Consider the following 19,994-nt stretch of genomic DNA (forward strand, 5'->3'; position numbering starts at 1 on the left):
TTTATGTAGATCCTAGGGATCTGTTTGTGCCTCCGCATGTCGCTCTTTGGATGTCGACTCCCAGCTGTCTTTCCATCTTTTCGGAGGCTTCAAATATGAATTATAATATTAATATCTTTTCAATTATCCCTAACTCAGCCTTTCATTCCTTTCTATAAGGTTTTATAAACATTCTGTAATGCATGGATTTTCCCACACATTCGTCTACCCTTGATGTTTACATTGCTTTTTTATCCTTCTTTTACCTATTCTAAGTTTTCTCATTTCCACGCCTTGACTTTTCTTAAATTTATTTACTTATTTTAATTTTTTATTTTTACAGATGATGAACCAATTTAAAGTCCACGGGCTCGTGGCTGATCTGATGCCCAATATTAATCTCATGAAAGCGGTAGGGTTCTTCCTGTTCAACTATAATGCAGGTAAATACAATACTAGTTTAAAAACGTGTTTCATACGGGATTCAAGCTGACGTAGGTATTATTACACCATACGAAATATTGTGAATTACCTGATGGACATTTCGCTCACTCCTTTCAATAACGTCATATATAAAAAATTGACAATTTTCAGTTGTGCATGTTTCGGAATGCCTGGAAAATGTACTATATCCCAGCAAAAGCGGCATATTTTTAACTTAATATTAAAAGTGCTATTTCTGTTTTACCAATAAAGTATCTCTTGAGTACGATGTAAGATTTGAACTTAACCGTGTACCAGTGACACAATCACACTTTAACGGTTGTAACCTGCACTAGTCTAAATTTTAGATATTTTATGCATTATTATGCAGAATAACATTTGAATAGGTTCCATTACATTTGAAAATCGCATGACTTCAAAATCGCATAAAAAAAGATCTGCATAAAAACAGACCCAAGTGTACATACATTCACCTCATCAATCTGTTTTACCATTTTATCCTCACTCACAAAGTGAGTTACTAGATTTGCTAATAATTTCTTTTTTTTTCAGATAACAGCGGAGTCAAGATGGTGATGAGAAAGGCTTACTCCAGTTTCCATTTGTTCCTGGTCCTTATTCAATTCGGATTGTTGGTCGCGAACATGGCACTCACTTCTGAGGATGTCGATGAGCTGACAGCCAACACCATCACAGTTTTCTTCTTTGCGCATTCCATCGTGAAGTTTGCCTTCTTCGCCGTCACATCTAAGAGCTTCTACAGGTCAGTTCAAGGAACTTTTATGTCAACTAAATAACAGAAAAAATAGTACCTAAAGCATTAACCTTCATTTTGTCAAACGTGGCTCGACATTATATTTATAAAGCTAACTCTGATATCTACTCAAGATACAGTTACTTACATGGGACAGCGTCGGCATAGATTACAACATTTTGAGTGTGTTCAAATACTTGTTCACAAATCAGGATTATCTCCAATAAAAGGAGTTATTTTTCATATTATTTATGTTCTAAATTAAATGAAAAATACATTTAGCTATAAAGGGAACAATTTGAATGAAAAATGAGTAGGAAAATAAGTATATTTTCATATAAAATACATAGAAAACACTTTGAGGAGCGATTTTTTAAATTTACGCTCAATGGAAATTTCTAGATTTCAATGAAAAACAAAACCTTCTTAGCACACCAAGTACGTCTGTAGTTTAGAGAGACGCTGACCCTCGAATAGCTCCAACTCTATGCTTGCTATTAAGTGGTAAGGGTGGAGGAAGCGATAAGGTGTTTTATGACAACGCGCCCCCTGGAAGGTTAAAAGAAAAAAAAAACTCCTAACAGGGTTGCCATATTGTATTAATTTAAACCTTTTATTGTTTCGTAGAACGCTCGGCATATGGAATCAGTCGAATTCTCATCCCTTGTTTGCTGAATCCAACGCCCGGTACCATGCTCTGGCTGTAACTAAGATGAGGAGACTTCTGTACGCTGTTCTCCTTGGTTCTCTGATTACCCTTATCTGTGAGTATTAATTTCATCAAATATTACTATCATGACACTAAAACTAACTAACGAACTTACCATCACGCCGCAACCGCATTCGCCCAAAAATGAACCCAACTACATTTATTTAATGTTAAATTTGGTTACCAAAATAGAAACCAACCACATTAGCTTAAAAATAAACCAAATCCTGTTTGTTCATTCAAAGTTTTCATTTGGTTCATAAAAGAAAATTTAATCATATCCAAACAAAAAGAAATTTGGTTCCCAACAGAAAAACCAACCACATTGCTCCGAAATGAACTCAGTCACATTAATTCAAACATAAAATTGGCGCACAAAAGAGAATCTAACCATATTCAATCAACAATAAGTTTTGTAAAATAAAACAACTTTGTTTTAAACCACTTTTTTATTGGTACATTTTTTCTCCTAACGGTTCGAAAAGAACCTTGTAATTTTTTTTTTATAACATATTACATACATGAGTCATATATAAAATATTCCCGATGAGCAATTTCTATTTCTCATTTTGGGACATGGGATTAAGGTTAACAAGACTGGAACACAAATAATAAAGTAACATTTTTTTTTTAAATAATTCAAACTAATACATGGCAAAATATAAAAACAATAAACAGATTGGTTGTTACTCGGAGTACATGTTTAACCCTGATGATGACAAGGTTCTTGTCGAAACCGTTTGGAGAAAATGTACCAACAAAAAAGTGGTTAAAAACACAGTTGTTTTATTTTATAAAGTTTATAAACATTCAAGAAACAATTCATTTGGTTTCCAAAAGAGAAATCATCCACGTTCGCTCAAATTTAAATGTAGTTCTCGAAAGAGAACACAATCAAATACACTCAAAGTTACATTTGATTAATTTTTTTTTGGATTCCTACGCTCAAAATTATGATTGATTTCCAAAAGAAAATCAAACCACATTCCCTCAAAGTTAAATTTTGTTCCCAAAAGAGAACACAGCCACATTCACTCAAAGTTAATTGATGTGACCATTATTCAAGCTTGGGTCACCATCACCTTCTTTGGGGAATCCGTCCGTCTGGCTCTAGACCATTCCACCAATGAAACCATCACCCAGGAAGTGCCTCGTTTACCATTGAAATCGTTCTACCCATTCAACGCCTTCGCAGGACCTGGCTATATGATCGCCTTTGGATATCAGGTAAGGACATTAATTGCTATACTCTCCTTATTATTCATCGTTTACTTTGTGTAATACCACCTTAATAAGCACTAATTAAAGACTAATTATATTACCACACCACAATGTTAAGAAGGTTTTTATTATACAAAATACATTATTAAGTTGCTCGTATCACTGCCCTTAAAGCAGAGATCTCGAACGTTTAAATCAGAACGCGTTCGGGTGCGCCATACATTTTTCGATGCTCAATTTTAAAAAAAGAGAATAATTTCTTTTATTTGAGAATACATTTTATATGAAAAAATATTAATAATAATTATTTTTAATGCTCTTTTCTTTTTAAGACATATGTTTACGTCGAAGAAAAACTTATTTTTTCAATACAATAATGTGATTTAAGGCCCTACATACGTTGACAGGCGAAACTGACGTCGCGGATTCGATTCCCGCCAAGTTCAAAATAAATTCAAGAAAGATTTATTTTTAATTGGTCTGGGTGTTTGTGATGTATTTTTCATATATACCTTCCCTATCCTTACTAACCTACCTGCAGACAAGCCTCCATATAAAGGCTTTGCGGGTTATTCCTATAAAAAAAACTAAAAAATGCAATTAAATTTTATTTAAACCCAGGTGGACATTATTATTTTGTATGTTTTTTTTTATTAAAAAAAATGTGTTTTTTCCTTTTTATAACTGTTTTTTTTTTATTGAAAAAATAAGTTTTTCTTCTAAATAAATATATGGTTTTGAAAAAAATTGTTGAAAGGTTAGAAGTTTTAAAAATAATTATAAAAATACTATTTTACATGTATTCTGAAAAAAGTTACATTTTGTTAAAATGACATGTATTTCGATACATTCAACACACATCATAATAGTATCAAATGCGTAGAATCTTAAAATGTTTTAAGAAATCGGGATACTTACGAAGGTAAATTAAATTTTCCTTGAATCAGGCTAAAATTCCGTCACATATTTTCATTTTGAATTCTTATATAATATTGAATCCTATAAAGTAAATGCCAATTTGAAAAAATATAAAAGTTGTATCAAATAATGGATAAACGCAAAAAAATACTTGTAATAATTGCGTGTTATAAAGTTATTGTCAATTCTATTAGTTTTATAAAGTTTCCCCAAAAAACATTTTATTGAATGTTTTCAATGTGGTAGATTTCTTTCGTCCGCTTTTAAAGTATGGAATAAGTCATTCTGGAGCTTTTGCTTTACAAAGTTTGTTTGAGTGTTCGGAAAGTTTATACAATAACACAAAGAAAACAGATAGGAAATCGATCATAACTTTAGCGGCTATTTTGTAACCGTTAAAAAGTTTGTATCATCATTCTTATTTCTCGTATCAATATATCGAAGCAAAGGCGATTGATTGATATTGTTTGAACAAAATAAAAATATAATTTAAATTTGAAGCACTAACTTTTTGATTTTCAATTTTATAATTAAATTGTTACTTTGTTGTAAAATAACTATAAATATGTTATTTTATTTTTATTTTTATTTTATTTGTTCGAGAAATGTACAGCTTACATATATAAAAATGATAAAATAAACAATAGTTACATTAGCAATAATAAACATTACATTAATAATAATAATAAAACCCTTATCCGCACCCCAATGGTGCATAGGGCACTGTGTCATATTAACGTAGTGTTATCTTAATCGTTTACACATGAAGGAAAGGTGATTAGCCCTCCGCTTCAGGTACCAATACCAGTCCATGGTAATATTGAATAAATATTACAGTGAAAAAATTACTTATATTTATTTAACCCCCTTGGAAATCGAACCCGGGACCTCCAGAACGGTAGCCAAGCGTGCTGACCATTACACTACGGAGGCGGACAAAATGACTATAAATATTTTATTTTATTTTTATTTTTATTTTATTTGTTTGGGAATTGTACAGCTTACATATAAAAAAATATATAATAAACAATAGTTACATTAACAATAATAAACATTACATTACATTAACAAAAATAGTTACGTTAAAAAAAAGCCAATTAACCACATTTATGTTATAAAACTATTAAAAAACATTCAGAGATTTATAAAAAAGGGTATGATATAATATAATAGATTTAGCAGCAAGGAGAAAGAAAGGAGAGGAATTAATGAGGGTGGTTAAAGGATTTTTTCTTCTAGGCAAGAAGTTTAAAAATAAGAATATATTTATAAATATACATACATACATATACATACGCATACATACACACATACATACAAATATATACATACATATACACATATACATATTATGACATAATGTCTATCGGTTTCGAAGCTAGCCGCTTCTTAAATCAAGACTGATTAATACTAAAACACTATCTATTTAACGCAATTCAAAATATTTTGACGGTTAGGCAACGGAGCTTGGGTAGATCTCGAGTGGCTTTATATTTTTGTGTTGATCAACGCAAAAATTATTGTCTTGATAAAGAAGCGGTTAGCTTCGAAACTGGTACATGTTATAATTAAGTTATAATAAAATATTTATAGTTATTTTAAAACAAAGTTACCTACATTTTAATTATAAAAAGAATGATTCATGGTATTTTATATAACGGCATTTTTGTAAAATATTACCTCAGGGGCGCATCGTAATGATATTTTATGATACCTTGTTTATTCATGGTTAAATATTAATCAGAGATAAATCGAAAGTATAATTTCTTTTTGGTACAGCGTCAGATTGCCTGATCAATTTTTTTCGAACATCAAACGCTTTTAACACGTAAAAAATACAGTAGCGAAAATAGTTCATCTTCTAAATTATTATTTAAACAAAAATCATTACCAAAAGTAAACCTTTAATCACTGAATATGAGTTACAACATTTTGAGTGTGTCCAAATACTTGTTCACAAAATCTGGATTATCTCCAATTAAAGGAGTTATTTTCATATTATTTTTTGACATCTCATCAAATTTTGATGATATGTCAAAAAATAATATGAAAATAACTCCTGTAATTGGAGATAATCCAGATTTTGTGAACAAGTATTTGGACACACTCAAAATGTTGTAAATAAATTATCTGGTCAAATTATAAGCTTAAGTAATAAAAATGAAAATGGTATTTTATGGCGTTTCTCATGTGTGTGATTATAATCCAGGATTCGGACCTCACACACTAATAAAAGAGTTTCTGCTTAGTAAAAAGCTTCTTTACATCTAACCAATAGATGTCTCTAGTGAAGTTCTAGTGATTCAAGAACAAGGTTTCTAAATTGGTTCATATATATAAAACTTCCAAGAATTTAAGTAGTGTGGTTGTCAATAATGGGTAGAATTGGTGAATGTTACATGTGTATAAAGTGATCACTTAAACCAGCCGATGACGGTCGTCAGCCCCGTAAATACCCAGACTTCCATATTCTTCTTCATCTTTGATGAGATGTCAAAAAATAATATGAATATGAGTTATTTAGCAAATATTTTGTAAAATAAAAAAAAAACGAAGCTCAATTTTAAATTATATTTTTTCAACTCACCAATAGATATTTCTAGTGAAATTCTAGTGATTCAAGCACTTTGTTTCGAAGTTGAATCATATATATTTATAGAATTTCCAAGAATTTAAGAGGTGTGTGGTTGTCAATCATGGGTAGAATTAGTAAATGTTCATTTTTCATTTCATTCAAACTCTTATCCGCACCCCAATGGTGCATGGGGCACTGCATCATATAAACGCAGTGTTATCTTGATCATTAAGGAAAGGTTAACACGAAGGAAAGGTGATCTGTCCTCCGCTTCAGATACCAGTCCAGGGTAATATAGAATAAATATAAGAGTGAAAAAATCACTTATATTTATTTGACCCTCCCTTGGGAATCGAACCTCCAGTACGGTAGCCGAGCGTGCTGGCTATTACACTACGGAGGCGGACAAGTAAATAATACACGTGTGTAAAGTGATCTCTTAAATCAGCCCATGACGGTCGTAAGCCCCGAAAAGCGCAGACTTCCCTATTCTTCTTCATCTTTGCTGAGATGTCAAAAAAAAACAATTTCTTCTTAATTTTCTGTGATTATTTTTTAGATATATTTCCTGATCATCACCATGATGCACTCCAACTTGCTGGATGTGATGTTCTGCTCATGGTTGGTGTTTGCCTGCGAGCAGCTGATGCATCTCAAGAGCATCATGAAGCCCCTGATGGAGCTCTCTGCCAGCCTGGACACTTACCGTCCCAACACCAGCGAGCTTTTCAGATCCCATAGCGCTAGCTCGCAGAAGCAACTCATTACAGCCGGTAAGTTTTTTAAAAAAAAGTTACATTCCTTTTTCTTAATTTTTTATATTTTCTCATTTGTTTATTTTAAATATCGTCGTCGTACAGGAGAAAGTGACCAACTACCAAAACTTAAAATGTTCAGGAGGGCCATTTAAGTCACTATTGCTTGGCAAAAAAATAAACACCAATGCAGTTTGTCATTTTTAACTATTCAATATATAATACTTCCAAGATTAAAATCCTTTGGGATTTTTCAGGACAATATTGAGCTAGTAAGATGTCAAATAGTCAATGATCACGTTTTTGTAAAACAATGCACTTGGTCACTTTCTCCTGTATGACTACGATATGCTTCTTACCTTGTGTTTTCCCACTTATTTATTTTAAATATGCTTATTGTGCCTATTTATTATACCTGTTTATTGTTTCTATATTTTGGCATGTATTAGTATTAGTTTTGGTTATTTAAAAATAATCTTTTTTGTTACTTTATTATTTGTTTTCCAGTCTTGTTAACCTTAATCCCATGTCCGAAAATGAGAAATAGAAATTATTCATCGGGAATATTATATGTATTTATGATTTATGAAATAAATAAATAAAATAATATTGAATACTACCTTAAGGGTGCTACCCCGTGACATTATTGTTTATTATATTGTATACAATTCACTCTTGGTAAATATTTTTTTGAGTGTGTCCAAATACTTGTTCACAAATCTGGATTATCTCCAATTATAGGAGTTATTTTACATATTATTTTTTTGACATCTCATCAAACATGAACAATATATGGAAGTCTGGGAATTTACAGGGCTTACAACCGTCATAGGCTGGTTTAAGTGATCTCTTTACACACGTGTAACATTCACTAATTCTACCTGTAAACGCGTAGACTTCCATATTCTTCTTCATCTTTGTTGAGATGTGAAAAAAATATTATGAAGTTATACCATAATATTAAAAAAGAAAGAAAAACTAAATAGTATTTTCAGTGACCAGTGATTGGGTCTCATCATTACCGACATCATCAGACTGGTGATGGTATATGTGTATAACTTGATTAGATTTAAGTTTTGTACTGAAATTTCTTGGTGATACTGCATTTTATACAATAAAACAACAACTCACTGCAAATATAGTTTTTTCCACATATTTTACTTGACCGGTTACTGGGTTTCATTGTTATTGACATCATCAGCCTGGTGATCACAGTAACAACTAAAAAACCAAAAAAGGCACCGAGGATTAATTATACAGAAAAAATGACAAAATCATGATTTTTTTTTGTCTAAAATCGATGGTCAATAAATATTGCAAGGGAAGACAATCTAAGATTATTAGAAAAAAAATATGCGTACGTTTTTAAGCGTCTTTCCTGAAAAGATTGAAGTTGCTTATCCTTAACATATCACTCACTCCTTTCAAGAACGTCATAAATCAAAAATTGTCGATTTCCAGTTGTGCATGTTTTCGGAATGCCCAGAAAATGTACTATATCCTAGCAAAAGCGGCATATTTTTAACTTAATATTTACCCGCTACAGGGCAGAAAGCGTTTTTTTTTTTTTTTAAATACACTGAATATTTTTCAAATGGAAAAAAAAACCTTCATGTTTTACCTAAAAAGATCTGTTGCACAGTAAAAAGTCCAATAAGTGGCTCGATATTTATTTTTAATACATTGTATTATATTTTTAAACTTTAAAAACGTTCTCCTGAAAAATCAAGTTTTTTGATTTATGACGTTCTTGAAAGGAGTGAGCGATATGTATAATAAAGATAACCCGCCGCAATCTTTACTCGTATGTACGAGTACCTAGACGGAAGGATGCAGTACCGTAAATCTCCTGGGTAAATAACGATAAGCTGACTGTGAAACTACTCGCAATATTATTATTGTATTATACCAAATTCTCTCGGTATCAGAATATCACAGTAAGATGAAGCTACACTTGGTTCTGTTAGTTTATATATATATATATATATATATATATATATATATATATATATATATATATATATATATATATATATATATATATATATATATATATATATATATATTATATATATATATATATATATATATATATATATATATATATATATATATATATATATATATATATATATATATATATATATATATGTATATATATATATATATATATATAATATATATATATATATATATATATATATATATATATAAAACTAACCAACTAACTAATTATATAACTAATATATATATATATATATATATATATATATTTATATATATATATATATATATATATATATATATATATATATATATATATATATATATATATATATATATATATATATATATATATATATATGTATATATATATATATATATATATAAATATATATATATATATATATATATATATATATATATAAAACTAACCAACTAACTAACTAACCATCACGCCGCTTCCCCGCAGGGGTAGGCAGAGAGAATAGAGCGCCACACCACTCTGTCCTTGCTAACATTCTTCGCCTCTTCCACGTTCATGCATCTCCTCATACATACCCGCCGATTGTTACGTACTCCTAACCTGACCACTTTCAAGTATTTGGCATACCTGATCGTGCCATGTTTTTCTCGGTCTTCCTCTGCTTCTTATCCCGCTAACATTCGCCTCATAAATTTGTTTTACCGTTCTTTCCTCACTCATTCGTTCTACATGTCCAAACCATCTCAACACACCTTTCTTAATTTTATCGATAATGCTTATCTCAGCTTTGCATTCCTTCCTTATTTCACTATTCGTACATCTATCATACATCGTTTTGTCGCACATTCTTCTGAGAGATCGCATTTCGACTGCATTCAGTCTACTTTCATCCTTCTTTTGCCAACTCCATGTTTCACTTCCATACATTAGAGTTGGAACCAGGACTCCAGGATAACATTGAAAAAATATTATATATATATATATATATATATATATATATATATATATATATATATATATATATATATATATATATATATATATATATATATATATATATATATATATATATATATATATATATATATATATATATATATATATATATATATATATATATATATATATATATATATATATATATATATATATATATATATATATATATGTATATATATATATATATATATATATATATATATATATATATATATATATATATATATATATATATATATATATATATATATATATATATATAAATATATACATATATATATAGGAGACGGGGAGACGGTGTGATGGTAGTAGTAGTAGTAGTAGTAGTATATATATATATATATATATATATATATATATATATATATATATATATATATATATTATATTAATAAATAATAATAAAGAAAAGAGAATATTGGTGTTTTTTATTATTTACACAAATATTTCAATTTCATTATATTTCTGAGCGGCTCATTATTAAAAATAGGTATCAAATTGTGGTAGAGTGGGTTCGAACCGAGAAACTCTGACTTAAGAGTCCGTGACACTAACCACGGGACCACGACCCGACACAATTATTCAATGTTAATAATAATATTGAATAATTGTGTCGGGTCTCTAATATTTATTCAATGTTATCCTGGACTGCTAACTGAAGCGGAGGGCTGATCACCTTTCCTTCGTGTGTTAACGATCAAGATAACACTGTTTATATATTACAGTACCCTATGCACCATTGATGTGCGGATAAGGGCTTGAATGAATGTCTCGTCTCTAAGCTACCCTGTTTAAGGTTAAGGAAAGAACCAGAATTTTATAATGTATTTACATGATTATATGTACATATTTTTGATAATAATTTTTATTTATTGTTTCGGCAACTTTGTGGTAAGACATGTTACAATGATTAAAGAAAACACTTCATTTTTTACCACATGAGTTTTATTATAGACTACATGGAAGTTTAACTTCTGAAACATGTAGTCTATAATAAAACTCAAGTGGTAAAAAACGAAGTGTTTTCTTTAATCATTATAATAATTTTTCCTGAAATTCACCCTCTCTGATAACATTTAAGTATAGTAAACATTTAGTACGCTCTACTTTCATCCTGCAAATGGATTTACATAGAAGAAAAATCCTATCCGCACATGAATGCAAATATGATAGAATATAAGTATGATAGAGTAAGTTGTTCACGGAATCCTCCCCAACTGTCCGTAGCCGCTGTGGGGGTCGCTTTAAATATTTAATTCACCTTGGAATATCTAATCTCCCCTAGAGTATATAATTTAACACCCGGTTATTTCTCAGAGCGCATCCATATTTTATATAAAGGTGAGGAGAGCGGAGTGTGGATATGAGATGTCTTATTCCGAACACGGTGTTAAGGCCAAGTATTCTTTAAATCGCAACTTTAAATTCTGTAAATCCAGGTAACATTTTGGAGTCACGGCTGTATGTTTGCGAGTACGCCCTCATAATAAATTGTGTATTTTAATTAACCGTGCTTTTCTGCATTGTATGTGTGTTCCTACTGGAATCAACATCACACACACACACACACACACACACACACACACACACACACACACACACACACACACACACACACACACACACACACACACACACACACACACACACACACACACACACACACACACACACACACACACACACACACACACACACACACACACACACACACACACACACACACACACACACACACACACACACACACACACACACACACACACACACACACACACACACACACACACACACACACACACACACACACACACACACACACACACACACACACACACACACACACACACACACACACACACACACACACACACACACACACACACACACACACACACACACACACACACACACACACACACACACACACACACACACACACACACACACACACACACACACACACACACACACACACACACACACACACACACACACACACACACACACACACACACACACACACACACACACACACACACACACACACACACACACACACACACACACACACACACACACACACACACACACACACACACACACACACACACACACACACACACACACACACACACACACACACACACACACACACACACACACACACACACACACACACACACACACACACACACACACACACACACACACACACACACACACACACACACACACACACACACACACACACACACACACACACACACACATACACACATATACACACACACACAATCTCTTACACACATTTTCTCTCGTAAATTCGTGTTTATTTGCTGGATCTATACTAAATATTTTGTACTAATTTTTATGTTTCTGTAGTTAACCCTAATAAAAAAAATTATAATAAAAAATGACTGAAATATGATACGAGTATTTTTAATTTAAAAAGAATATAAAATTGAACCTCTCTCAGATGATTAGTTCTGCGATGTTATATTCTCTAAACAACATTTTCCACTCTACGGATCATGCTCCTTTGTTGAGATTCTTTTGTCCGGTGATAAACCGGTTAACATATTGTTATTGTGAGCCGGGAGTAGAACAAGGCACCCTCTCTGGGCGCTAACTGAATTTCGTCACGAACGCTTCATAAATAATAACACAAAACAGGGTTGGCAAAAAATATGGTTTAGGCGTAGAAACATAGGACGTAGAAAACCTGAACATATTGCAAATTAAGCGATTGCCAAAGACTTATTTTTCTTATTTCCTAGCCTTCTGTTTTCCACAGCTGGATAAAGGCTTCTTGCGTATCTTTCCATTTCTTTGCGTCGGTTGATGTGTGCAGCCAGTTTCTACCCCCTACAGTGACTATATCGTCGGACCATCTTTTATGAGGTTTTCCGACGATTCTTCCAAGGTCGCCATCTAAATGTTTTGAGATCCTTCTTGTAGGGTCCTGTCTTGCAATATGTCCCATTCATTGACATATATCCTCGTGATCCATGATGTTATCTATTTTGGTTCTATTCTTGATTTCGTCATTTCATACTTTATCGCTCAGGCTTAAACCAAGCATAAATATTTCCATGGATCGCTTTGTGCATTTGATCTTGTTTGTTTTTCTTTTTGTCAAAGCCAATAGTTATGAAGAAAATATACTTCGCAAATGTACAAAATCATATACGGGTACCATGATTTAAAAGCCTACCAAACAATTGTCAGACCTACACTCGTCTACGGCTTCGAATGCTGGACGATGTATGTATAACATCTACTCCAGAGAACTAGAAACTGCTGAAATGTGAATAATAAGATGGTCAGCTGGAGTGTCCTTCAAGATAAAATAAAGAGTTCACGCCTTTTTGGAAGCCTGGGTGTAACAGACATCAATAGTAAGGTAGAGGAAAGCCAATTGAGATTGTAAGGACACATAAGACGCCTGAACATATTGAAACCATAGAATTGCTACAGATCTTCCTCGAAAAGCATCTAGAGGAAGTCCAAAAATTCATGCATGCTACAGAAAGATAACATGATTCGAATGCATGGCCTAAGTGACGTCGTCCATGATAGAAGGACCTACAACCAGAAGACAAGGAGAGTCGACACCAAAAGTCTACAATGACGATTTGTTTGGATGGAGCCAGGAAGAAGAAGTGAATGAATAAATATACTATGGAAATGATAAAAAGTGGTTTATGTATACAAACTAAATGTCCAAAGAGGTCTTTTTGTGTATGTATTTTGCAAATACTTTTTACATGGTATTACTGGTCTTTCGTAGCTGTCAGTCAGATTTATGTAGGTACAGGGTTTTGAGCCCACTCAAAATATCAGTCAATGTTTAACTTTCATCAAAACCCTTTTTCTCCGTTACAGTATTCGAAAAATAAACAAATTTGAGTAACGCGTTAGCCCCTCGTATGAGGGCGAAGTGAATTAATAAAACACTGCCTTGTCCAGCCCTAATCACGTTACAAGGGCTGCTGTGTGACAAGATTTGTGTTTGCCACATACCTGTATGCCGTGTTAATTAATTAAATTGACCCGCCGCCTACACAAAGCATACTGAAGCACAAAGCATGCTTTAAAAAGATTTAATTCCATCGGTAATATTTTCAAAGGGACGTTTTAATTAGGACGATATGATAACGTCACATACCCATAGAAGGGAATCATAAAGGGAAAATGTACAAAATTCTAGCAGCGAATTTCCGTGTTACATATTTGAACATTTATTCAATGAAAAAACATGACACATTTAATGCGAGTGTTTTTGCCTAGAATTTTCACTCATGAATTACGTGAAATTGTGGAAACTTTAAACGTAAAGAGTAAATCCACTCACGAGTAGGCATAGGCTATGAAACTTAAAATGTTGAAGCCTGAGTAGGGTCTAGATTTCAGAGTCACTTGGACGATAAGTAATTAAAAAAATAAAATATTCAAGTAATTACAAACTATATCTCTTGATAATGTAAAGAATACTTAAGCTAAATATGATTTTTCTATTTTTTTTTCAATTATACAGATTGTACATAAAAATATTAAAAAAAAAAAAGTTAGATTGACAATGATAAAACCCAATTAAATAATTCCAAATTTGTGTGTGTGTGTGTGTGTGTGTGTGTGTGTGTGTGTGTGTGTGTGTGTGTGTGTGTGTGTGTGTGTGCGTGTGTGTGTGTGTGTGAGTGGGAGTAAAAGGGTAAGGGTATGGTATAAAATGGTACATCCAAGAGGGAAAATGTATAATCTGACTTAAATAGAAGCATGAAATTGGCAAAAGAAGGATGAGGTAGACTAAATGCAGTCGAAATGCGATATCTCAGTGCGGCAAAATTATGAATGATAGATGTTGAATGGTGATATAAGGAAGGAACGCATGGCTGATATAAACATCGATACAATAAAGAAAGGTGTGTTGAGATGATATGAATCGAAAGAGTGAAGATCGAACAGTAAAATAAAATTGTGGCGGATGTGGTTGGTAATAGAATCAGAGGAAGACCTTACGGTATTTGAAAATGAAGCAGAATGCATTGAAACACGTCACACAATTGATCTTATTTTATTATTATTATTATAATCGTATTTATTGAGTAAAACGTAAATTAAAAATGTATAAATATTATCACAACGTGACTACAGAATCAATTAATGTAACTACAAAAATATCTCCCTAATTATCATTTAAACTTCAGGAACATGTATAATTTACAGTCATAATACAAGGTTTTGTTTACTTTATCAAGCAAAGCATTATAATAATTATTTTCAAAGCAAACAGTGCTTGAATTTACAAACGGAGCTTATGTATATTGCGTGTGTAATAATTATCATAATATCTTTATTGAAGGCATATTATGAGCTGCTTTGTAAACGTTTCACGATTTTTGTTTCAGCCTGAAATTATTTTAATAAAACCCCCAAGCATGAGAGAAATGTAAATGGTTTGATCTCCCAAATCTCAAATCCCTTTACTTATAACATACATATAATGAGACCCACGTTATTTTACCCAATTTTATGAACAAGTGTGTTGAAATATTTTTTCCATTAAATTATAAACATATTTTCAAAGAAATATATATATATATATATATATATATATATATATATATATATATATATATGCTGGGAACAGAGTGAATGGTGCACTAAAATCAGTTTTAGCAAATAAAAATCTATCGGCGGAAGCTAAACTGGCAGTACACAATGGAGTTCTGGTTCCAACCCTTATGTATGGAAGCGAAGCATGGAGTTGGCAAAGGAAGGATGAAAGCAGACTGAATGCAGTCGAAATGCGATCCCTCGGACGAATGTGTGGCAAAACGATGTTTGATAGATGTTCGAATGATGAAATAAGGAAAGAATGTAAGGCTGAGATAAGCATTATCGATAAAATTAAGAAAGGTGAGTTGAGATGGTTTGGACATGTGGAGCGTATGAGTGAAGAAAGAACGGTTAAACAAATTTATGGAGCGAATGTAGTTGGAAAAAGAAGCAGAGGACGACCGAGGAAAACTTGGCACAATCAGGTATGTCAAATACTTGAAAGCGGCCGGGTCAGGAGTCGTAATAATCGTCGGGTATGTATGAGGAGATGCATGAATGTAGAAGAGGCAAAGAATGTTTGCAAAGACAGTGGTGTGGCGTTCGATTTTCTCTGCCTACCCCTGCGGGGAAGGGGCGTGATGGTTAGTTAGTTAGTTATAGTTAGTTATATATATATATATATATATATATATATATATATATATATATATATATATATATATATATATATATATGTATATATATATATATATATATATATATATATATATATATATATATATAAATATATATATATATATATATATATATATATATATATATATATATATATATATATATATATATATATATATATATATATATATATATATATATATATATATATATATATATATATATATATATATATATATATATATATATATATATATATATATATATATATATATATATATATATATATATATATATATATATATATATATATATATATATATATATATATATATATATATATATATATATATATATATATATATATATATATATATATATATATGTCCTTGAGTTATTGTACATATATGGGGTACCGGAAAGTTTTTCCGTTTTTTGTAATGAGTGCAGTACGAATCAGTTAAAACTTGTATAATTCTACGCTCGTCCTTTGTGACTAACCAATATTTTTTTATTAAAAAATTACCCTTCTTAGATAAATGGCAAAATATTTTATCAAGTAATAGGTAACGAGAGAAAGTAAGAGGTATCATTAAATAAAGGTTTGTTTTATTTTATTTTATTTTCTCTCATTTAAACAAAAAAAACTTTCCGGTACCCATATTTAAAAGAAAAGTGTTTTTATTATTAACACAAATATTTCAATTTCATAATATTTCTTCATGTATAAAATGACCTTTGAAGAGATTTTAAATCTTGAACAAACTAACATTGCTTTTTTATTCATAACAATTTTAAATAACAATTTAAATAATTATACATACCTCAGCAAAAAAAATGTATGTATTTTTGAAATAAATCAATTTAAAAAAAATCATAAATAAATGAAAAAAGATGGTTGAAAGTAGGCTGAATGTTTCTTTTTAATTATTTACCAATATTATTTTATTTTTTGACATCTCATCAAAGATGAAGAAGAACATGAAAGTCTGGGCATTTACGGGGCTGACGACCGTCTTCCTCATCTTTGATGAGATGCCAAAAATAATGTGAAAAATAAATGGAGATAATCCAGATTTGTAAACAAGTACTTGAACACACTCAAAATGTTGTGTACAATATTATACTGCATAATTTTATTGTTTCCAATTTGTCGTTTGCAGACGATGACGTGAAGGGTGGAGACGCCTTGGACGTGGATCTGAGAGGAATTTACAACAACCAGCAGGACTTCGGGATGAATTTCAGGACGGGCGCGACCCTACAGCAGTTCGGGACCAACGGGACCAACCCTAACGGGCTCACCAAGAAGCAGGAGATGCTGGTCAGGTCCGCCATCAAGTACTGGGTCGAGAGACATAAGCACGTCGTCAGGTGAGCATCAAAACATCAAAAATTCTATTTTTGACAGATTAATTTCATATCGCTCACTTCTTTCAAGAACGTCATAAATCAAAAATCGTCAATTTTCAGTTGATTCAGCATGTTTTCGAAATGCCCAGAAATTTTACTATATCCCAGCAAAAGAAGCATATTTTAACTTAATATTTACCCGCTACTGGACAGAAAGTGTTGTTTTTGCATTTTGAAGAAAAGGTATTGTTTAATTACTTTTATTAAGTATACTAAATATTTTTCATATGAAGAAAAAACCTTTTGGTTTTACCTTAAAAGATCTGTTGCACAGTAAATAGTTCAATAAGTGGCTTAGTATTTATTTTTAATACATTGTATTATATTTTTTAACTTTAAAAACGTTCTCCTGAAAAATCAAGTTTTTTTTATTTATGACGTTCTTGAGAGGAGTGAGCGATATGAAGAATGCGGTGAACCGAGTAGGTCCCTACTTTCCACAACAAACTTATTAAGTTACCAGCACTAACAGACTACCAACCTAACTAGCCAGTGGGAGAGAGTCCATAAAAGACGCAAGACTCAGGTGGTTTAAGAGGTCACTTTATTCGCGTTTTTTCCTTCTTCTTCTTGGTGCCTTATGGCCTGTGTTAAGAGATGTTATCCACCTGCAATGTCGATTCCCAGCTGTCAATCCATCTCTTTGGTAGTCTGCCATGAAGTCATATATCTTGAGGTTAGCCGTGCAATGCAATGTGAGGGAGTCTGGATGGTTCCGTTCTCCTCACACGCGCACACTATTGTCTTCTTCCTTGCCTTCCCCACCTAACGATATTTTTTTTCGAATATTTCTCTTATCCTGGTATTCCTTATTATATCTCGTAAACACGTAAGCCCTGTAAACATGGAGACTTCTATATTCTTCTTCGTCTATTTTGAGATGTGTATATATAAACAATAAAATTTTCAAAAAGTTTTACAAAAATCGTAAATTTATATATTTCAAAATTATTTTATGCCTTACCAAGTTATGCCTATTCAATAAATGATGTTATTCTATTGTGTCTATGAATACCAAGATTATTGGGATACGGCAGGTTTTAGCTTAATCGACTCCCCGACCTTAATCCCGAGGGTTATATAAATATTACATAGGGCAGGGGTTCTCAAACTTTTTGACGACAGAACACTTTCATAACATTTATTTTTTTACGGAACCCTAAAATAGTAAAAGCTTTGTTATATGTCAATTATTTAATTACAATAATTTAATCTTTTTTTAAAAAGCTCATTTTTATAACAGAATGCAAAACAATAGAAAATTATTCTTGGCCTGTTCAATTAATACATAGACTGGCGTTATAAAACAAAATGTAGCGTTTTCATTAATCTCGGGAATCGTCTCAAATCTTATTTTCGTTTCAAATGTCTTTTGAGTTTGGGGAAACAAAAAGAAGTCTTTCAAGGATAGTCTTGATGAAACACCAATGATAGTCAAAAGTCGAAACACCGTTGGGATAAATGTATACATCGGAGAGGTGAATACGGGAGAAGAGACAGAGTCTATTTCGCAAGTTGTGGATATTCATCTCGAACCCTGCACTAAAAATTCTGAAGTGACGTTAATTTCAAGAAATGGATATACTTATTCATTAAATTGTCCGCCTCCGTAGTGTAATGGTCAGCACGCTCGGCTACCGTTCTGGAGGTTCCGGGTTCGATTCCCGAGGGGGGTAAAATAAATATATGTGATATTTTTCACTGTCATATTTATTCAATATTACCCTGGACTGGTACCTGAAGCGGAGGGCTGATCACCTTTCCTTCATGTGTAAACGATCAAGATAACACTGCGTTTATATGACGCAGTGCCCTATGCACCATTGGGGTGCAGATAGGGGTTTTATTAATTATTAATTATTATTAATTATTATTCATTAAAATAAAGACACAGAGGGAATGCTGGAAACAAAGTAAGATGCACTCGAATCAGTTTGAGAAACTGCTAGTGCTTAACGGAGTCATGGTATCGACCCTAAAGTATGAAAGTGTAGCATAGA

At 31.8% G+C, this 19,994-nt stretch overlaps 1 protein-coding gene across 3 annotated transcripts in view; it reads left to right on the forward strand.

Annotated features, from left to right (window-relative positions):
• The first annotated feature begins 322 nt into the window (after positions 1-322).
• The window catches only part of LOC148301174 (odorant receptor coreceptor-like), a 29,132-nt gene continuing 9,460 nt past the window's right edge, over positions 323-19,994 (forward strand). Inside the window, exons 1-7 of one of the 3 annotated variants that reach the window (XM_088273709.1) lie at positions 326-422; positions 988-1,186; positions 1,805-1,941; positions 2,953-3,113; positions 7,160-7,373; positions 13,940-13,951; positions 17,766-17,955. In XM_088273709.1, coding sequence (XP_088129835.1) covers positions 326-422; positions 988-1,186; positions 1,805-1,941; positions 2,953-3,113; positions 7,160-7,373; positions 13,940-13,951; positions 17,766-17,955 — 1,010 coding nt within the window. Of the gene's footprint in view, positions 423-975; positions 1,187-1,804; positions 1,942-2,952; positions 3,114-7,159; positions 7,374-13,939; positions 13,952-17,744; positions 17,956-19,994 lie in introns of all 3 variants that reach the window. The other 2 variants (XM_088273707.1, XM_088273708.1) reach the window with 2 other exon arrangements.

Source organism: Brachycentrus maculatus, unplaced genomic scaffold, assembly GCF_059751285.1.
Source record: "Brachycentrus maculatus isolate JH-2025_06_01 unplaced genomic scaffold, ASM5975128v1 h1tg000597l, whole genome shotgun sequence".
NCBI classification, from domain to species: domain Eukaryota; kingdom Metazoa; phylum Arthropoda; class Insecta; order Trichoptera; family Brachycentridae; genus Brachycentrus; species Brachycentrus maculatus.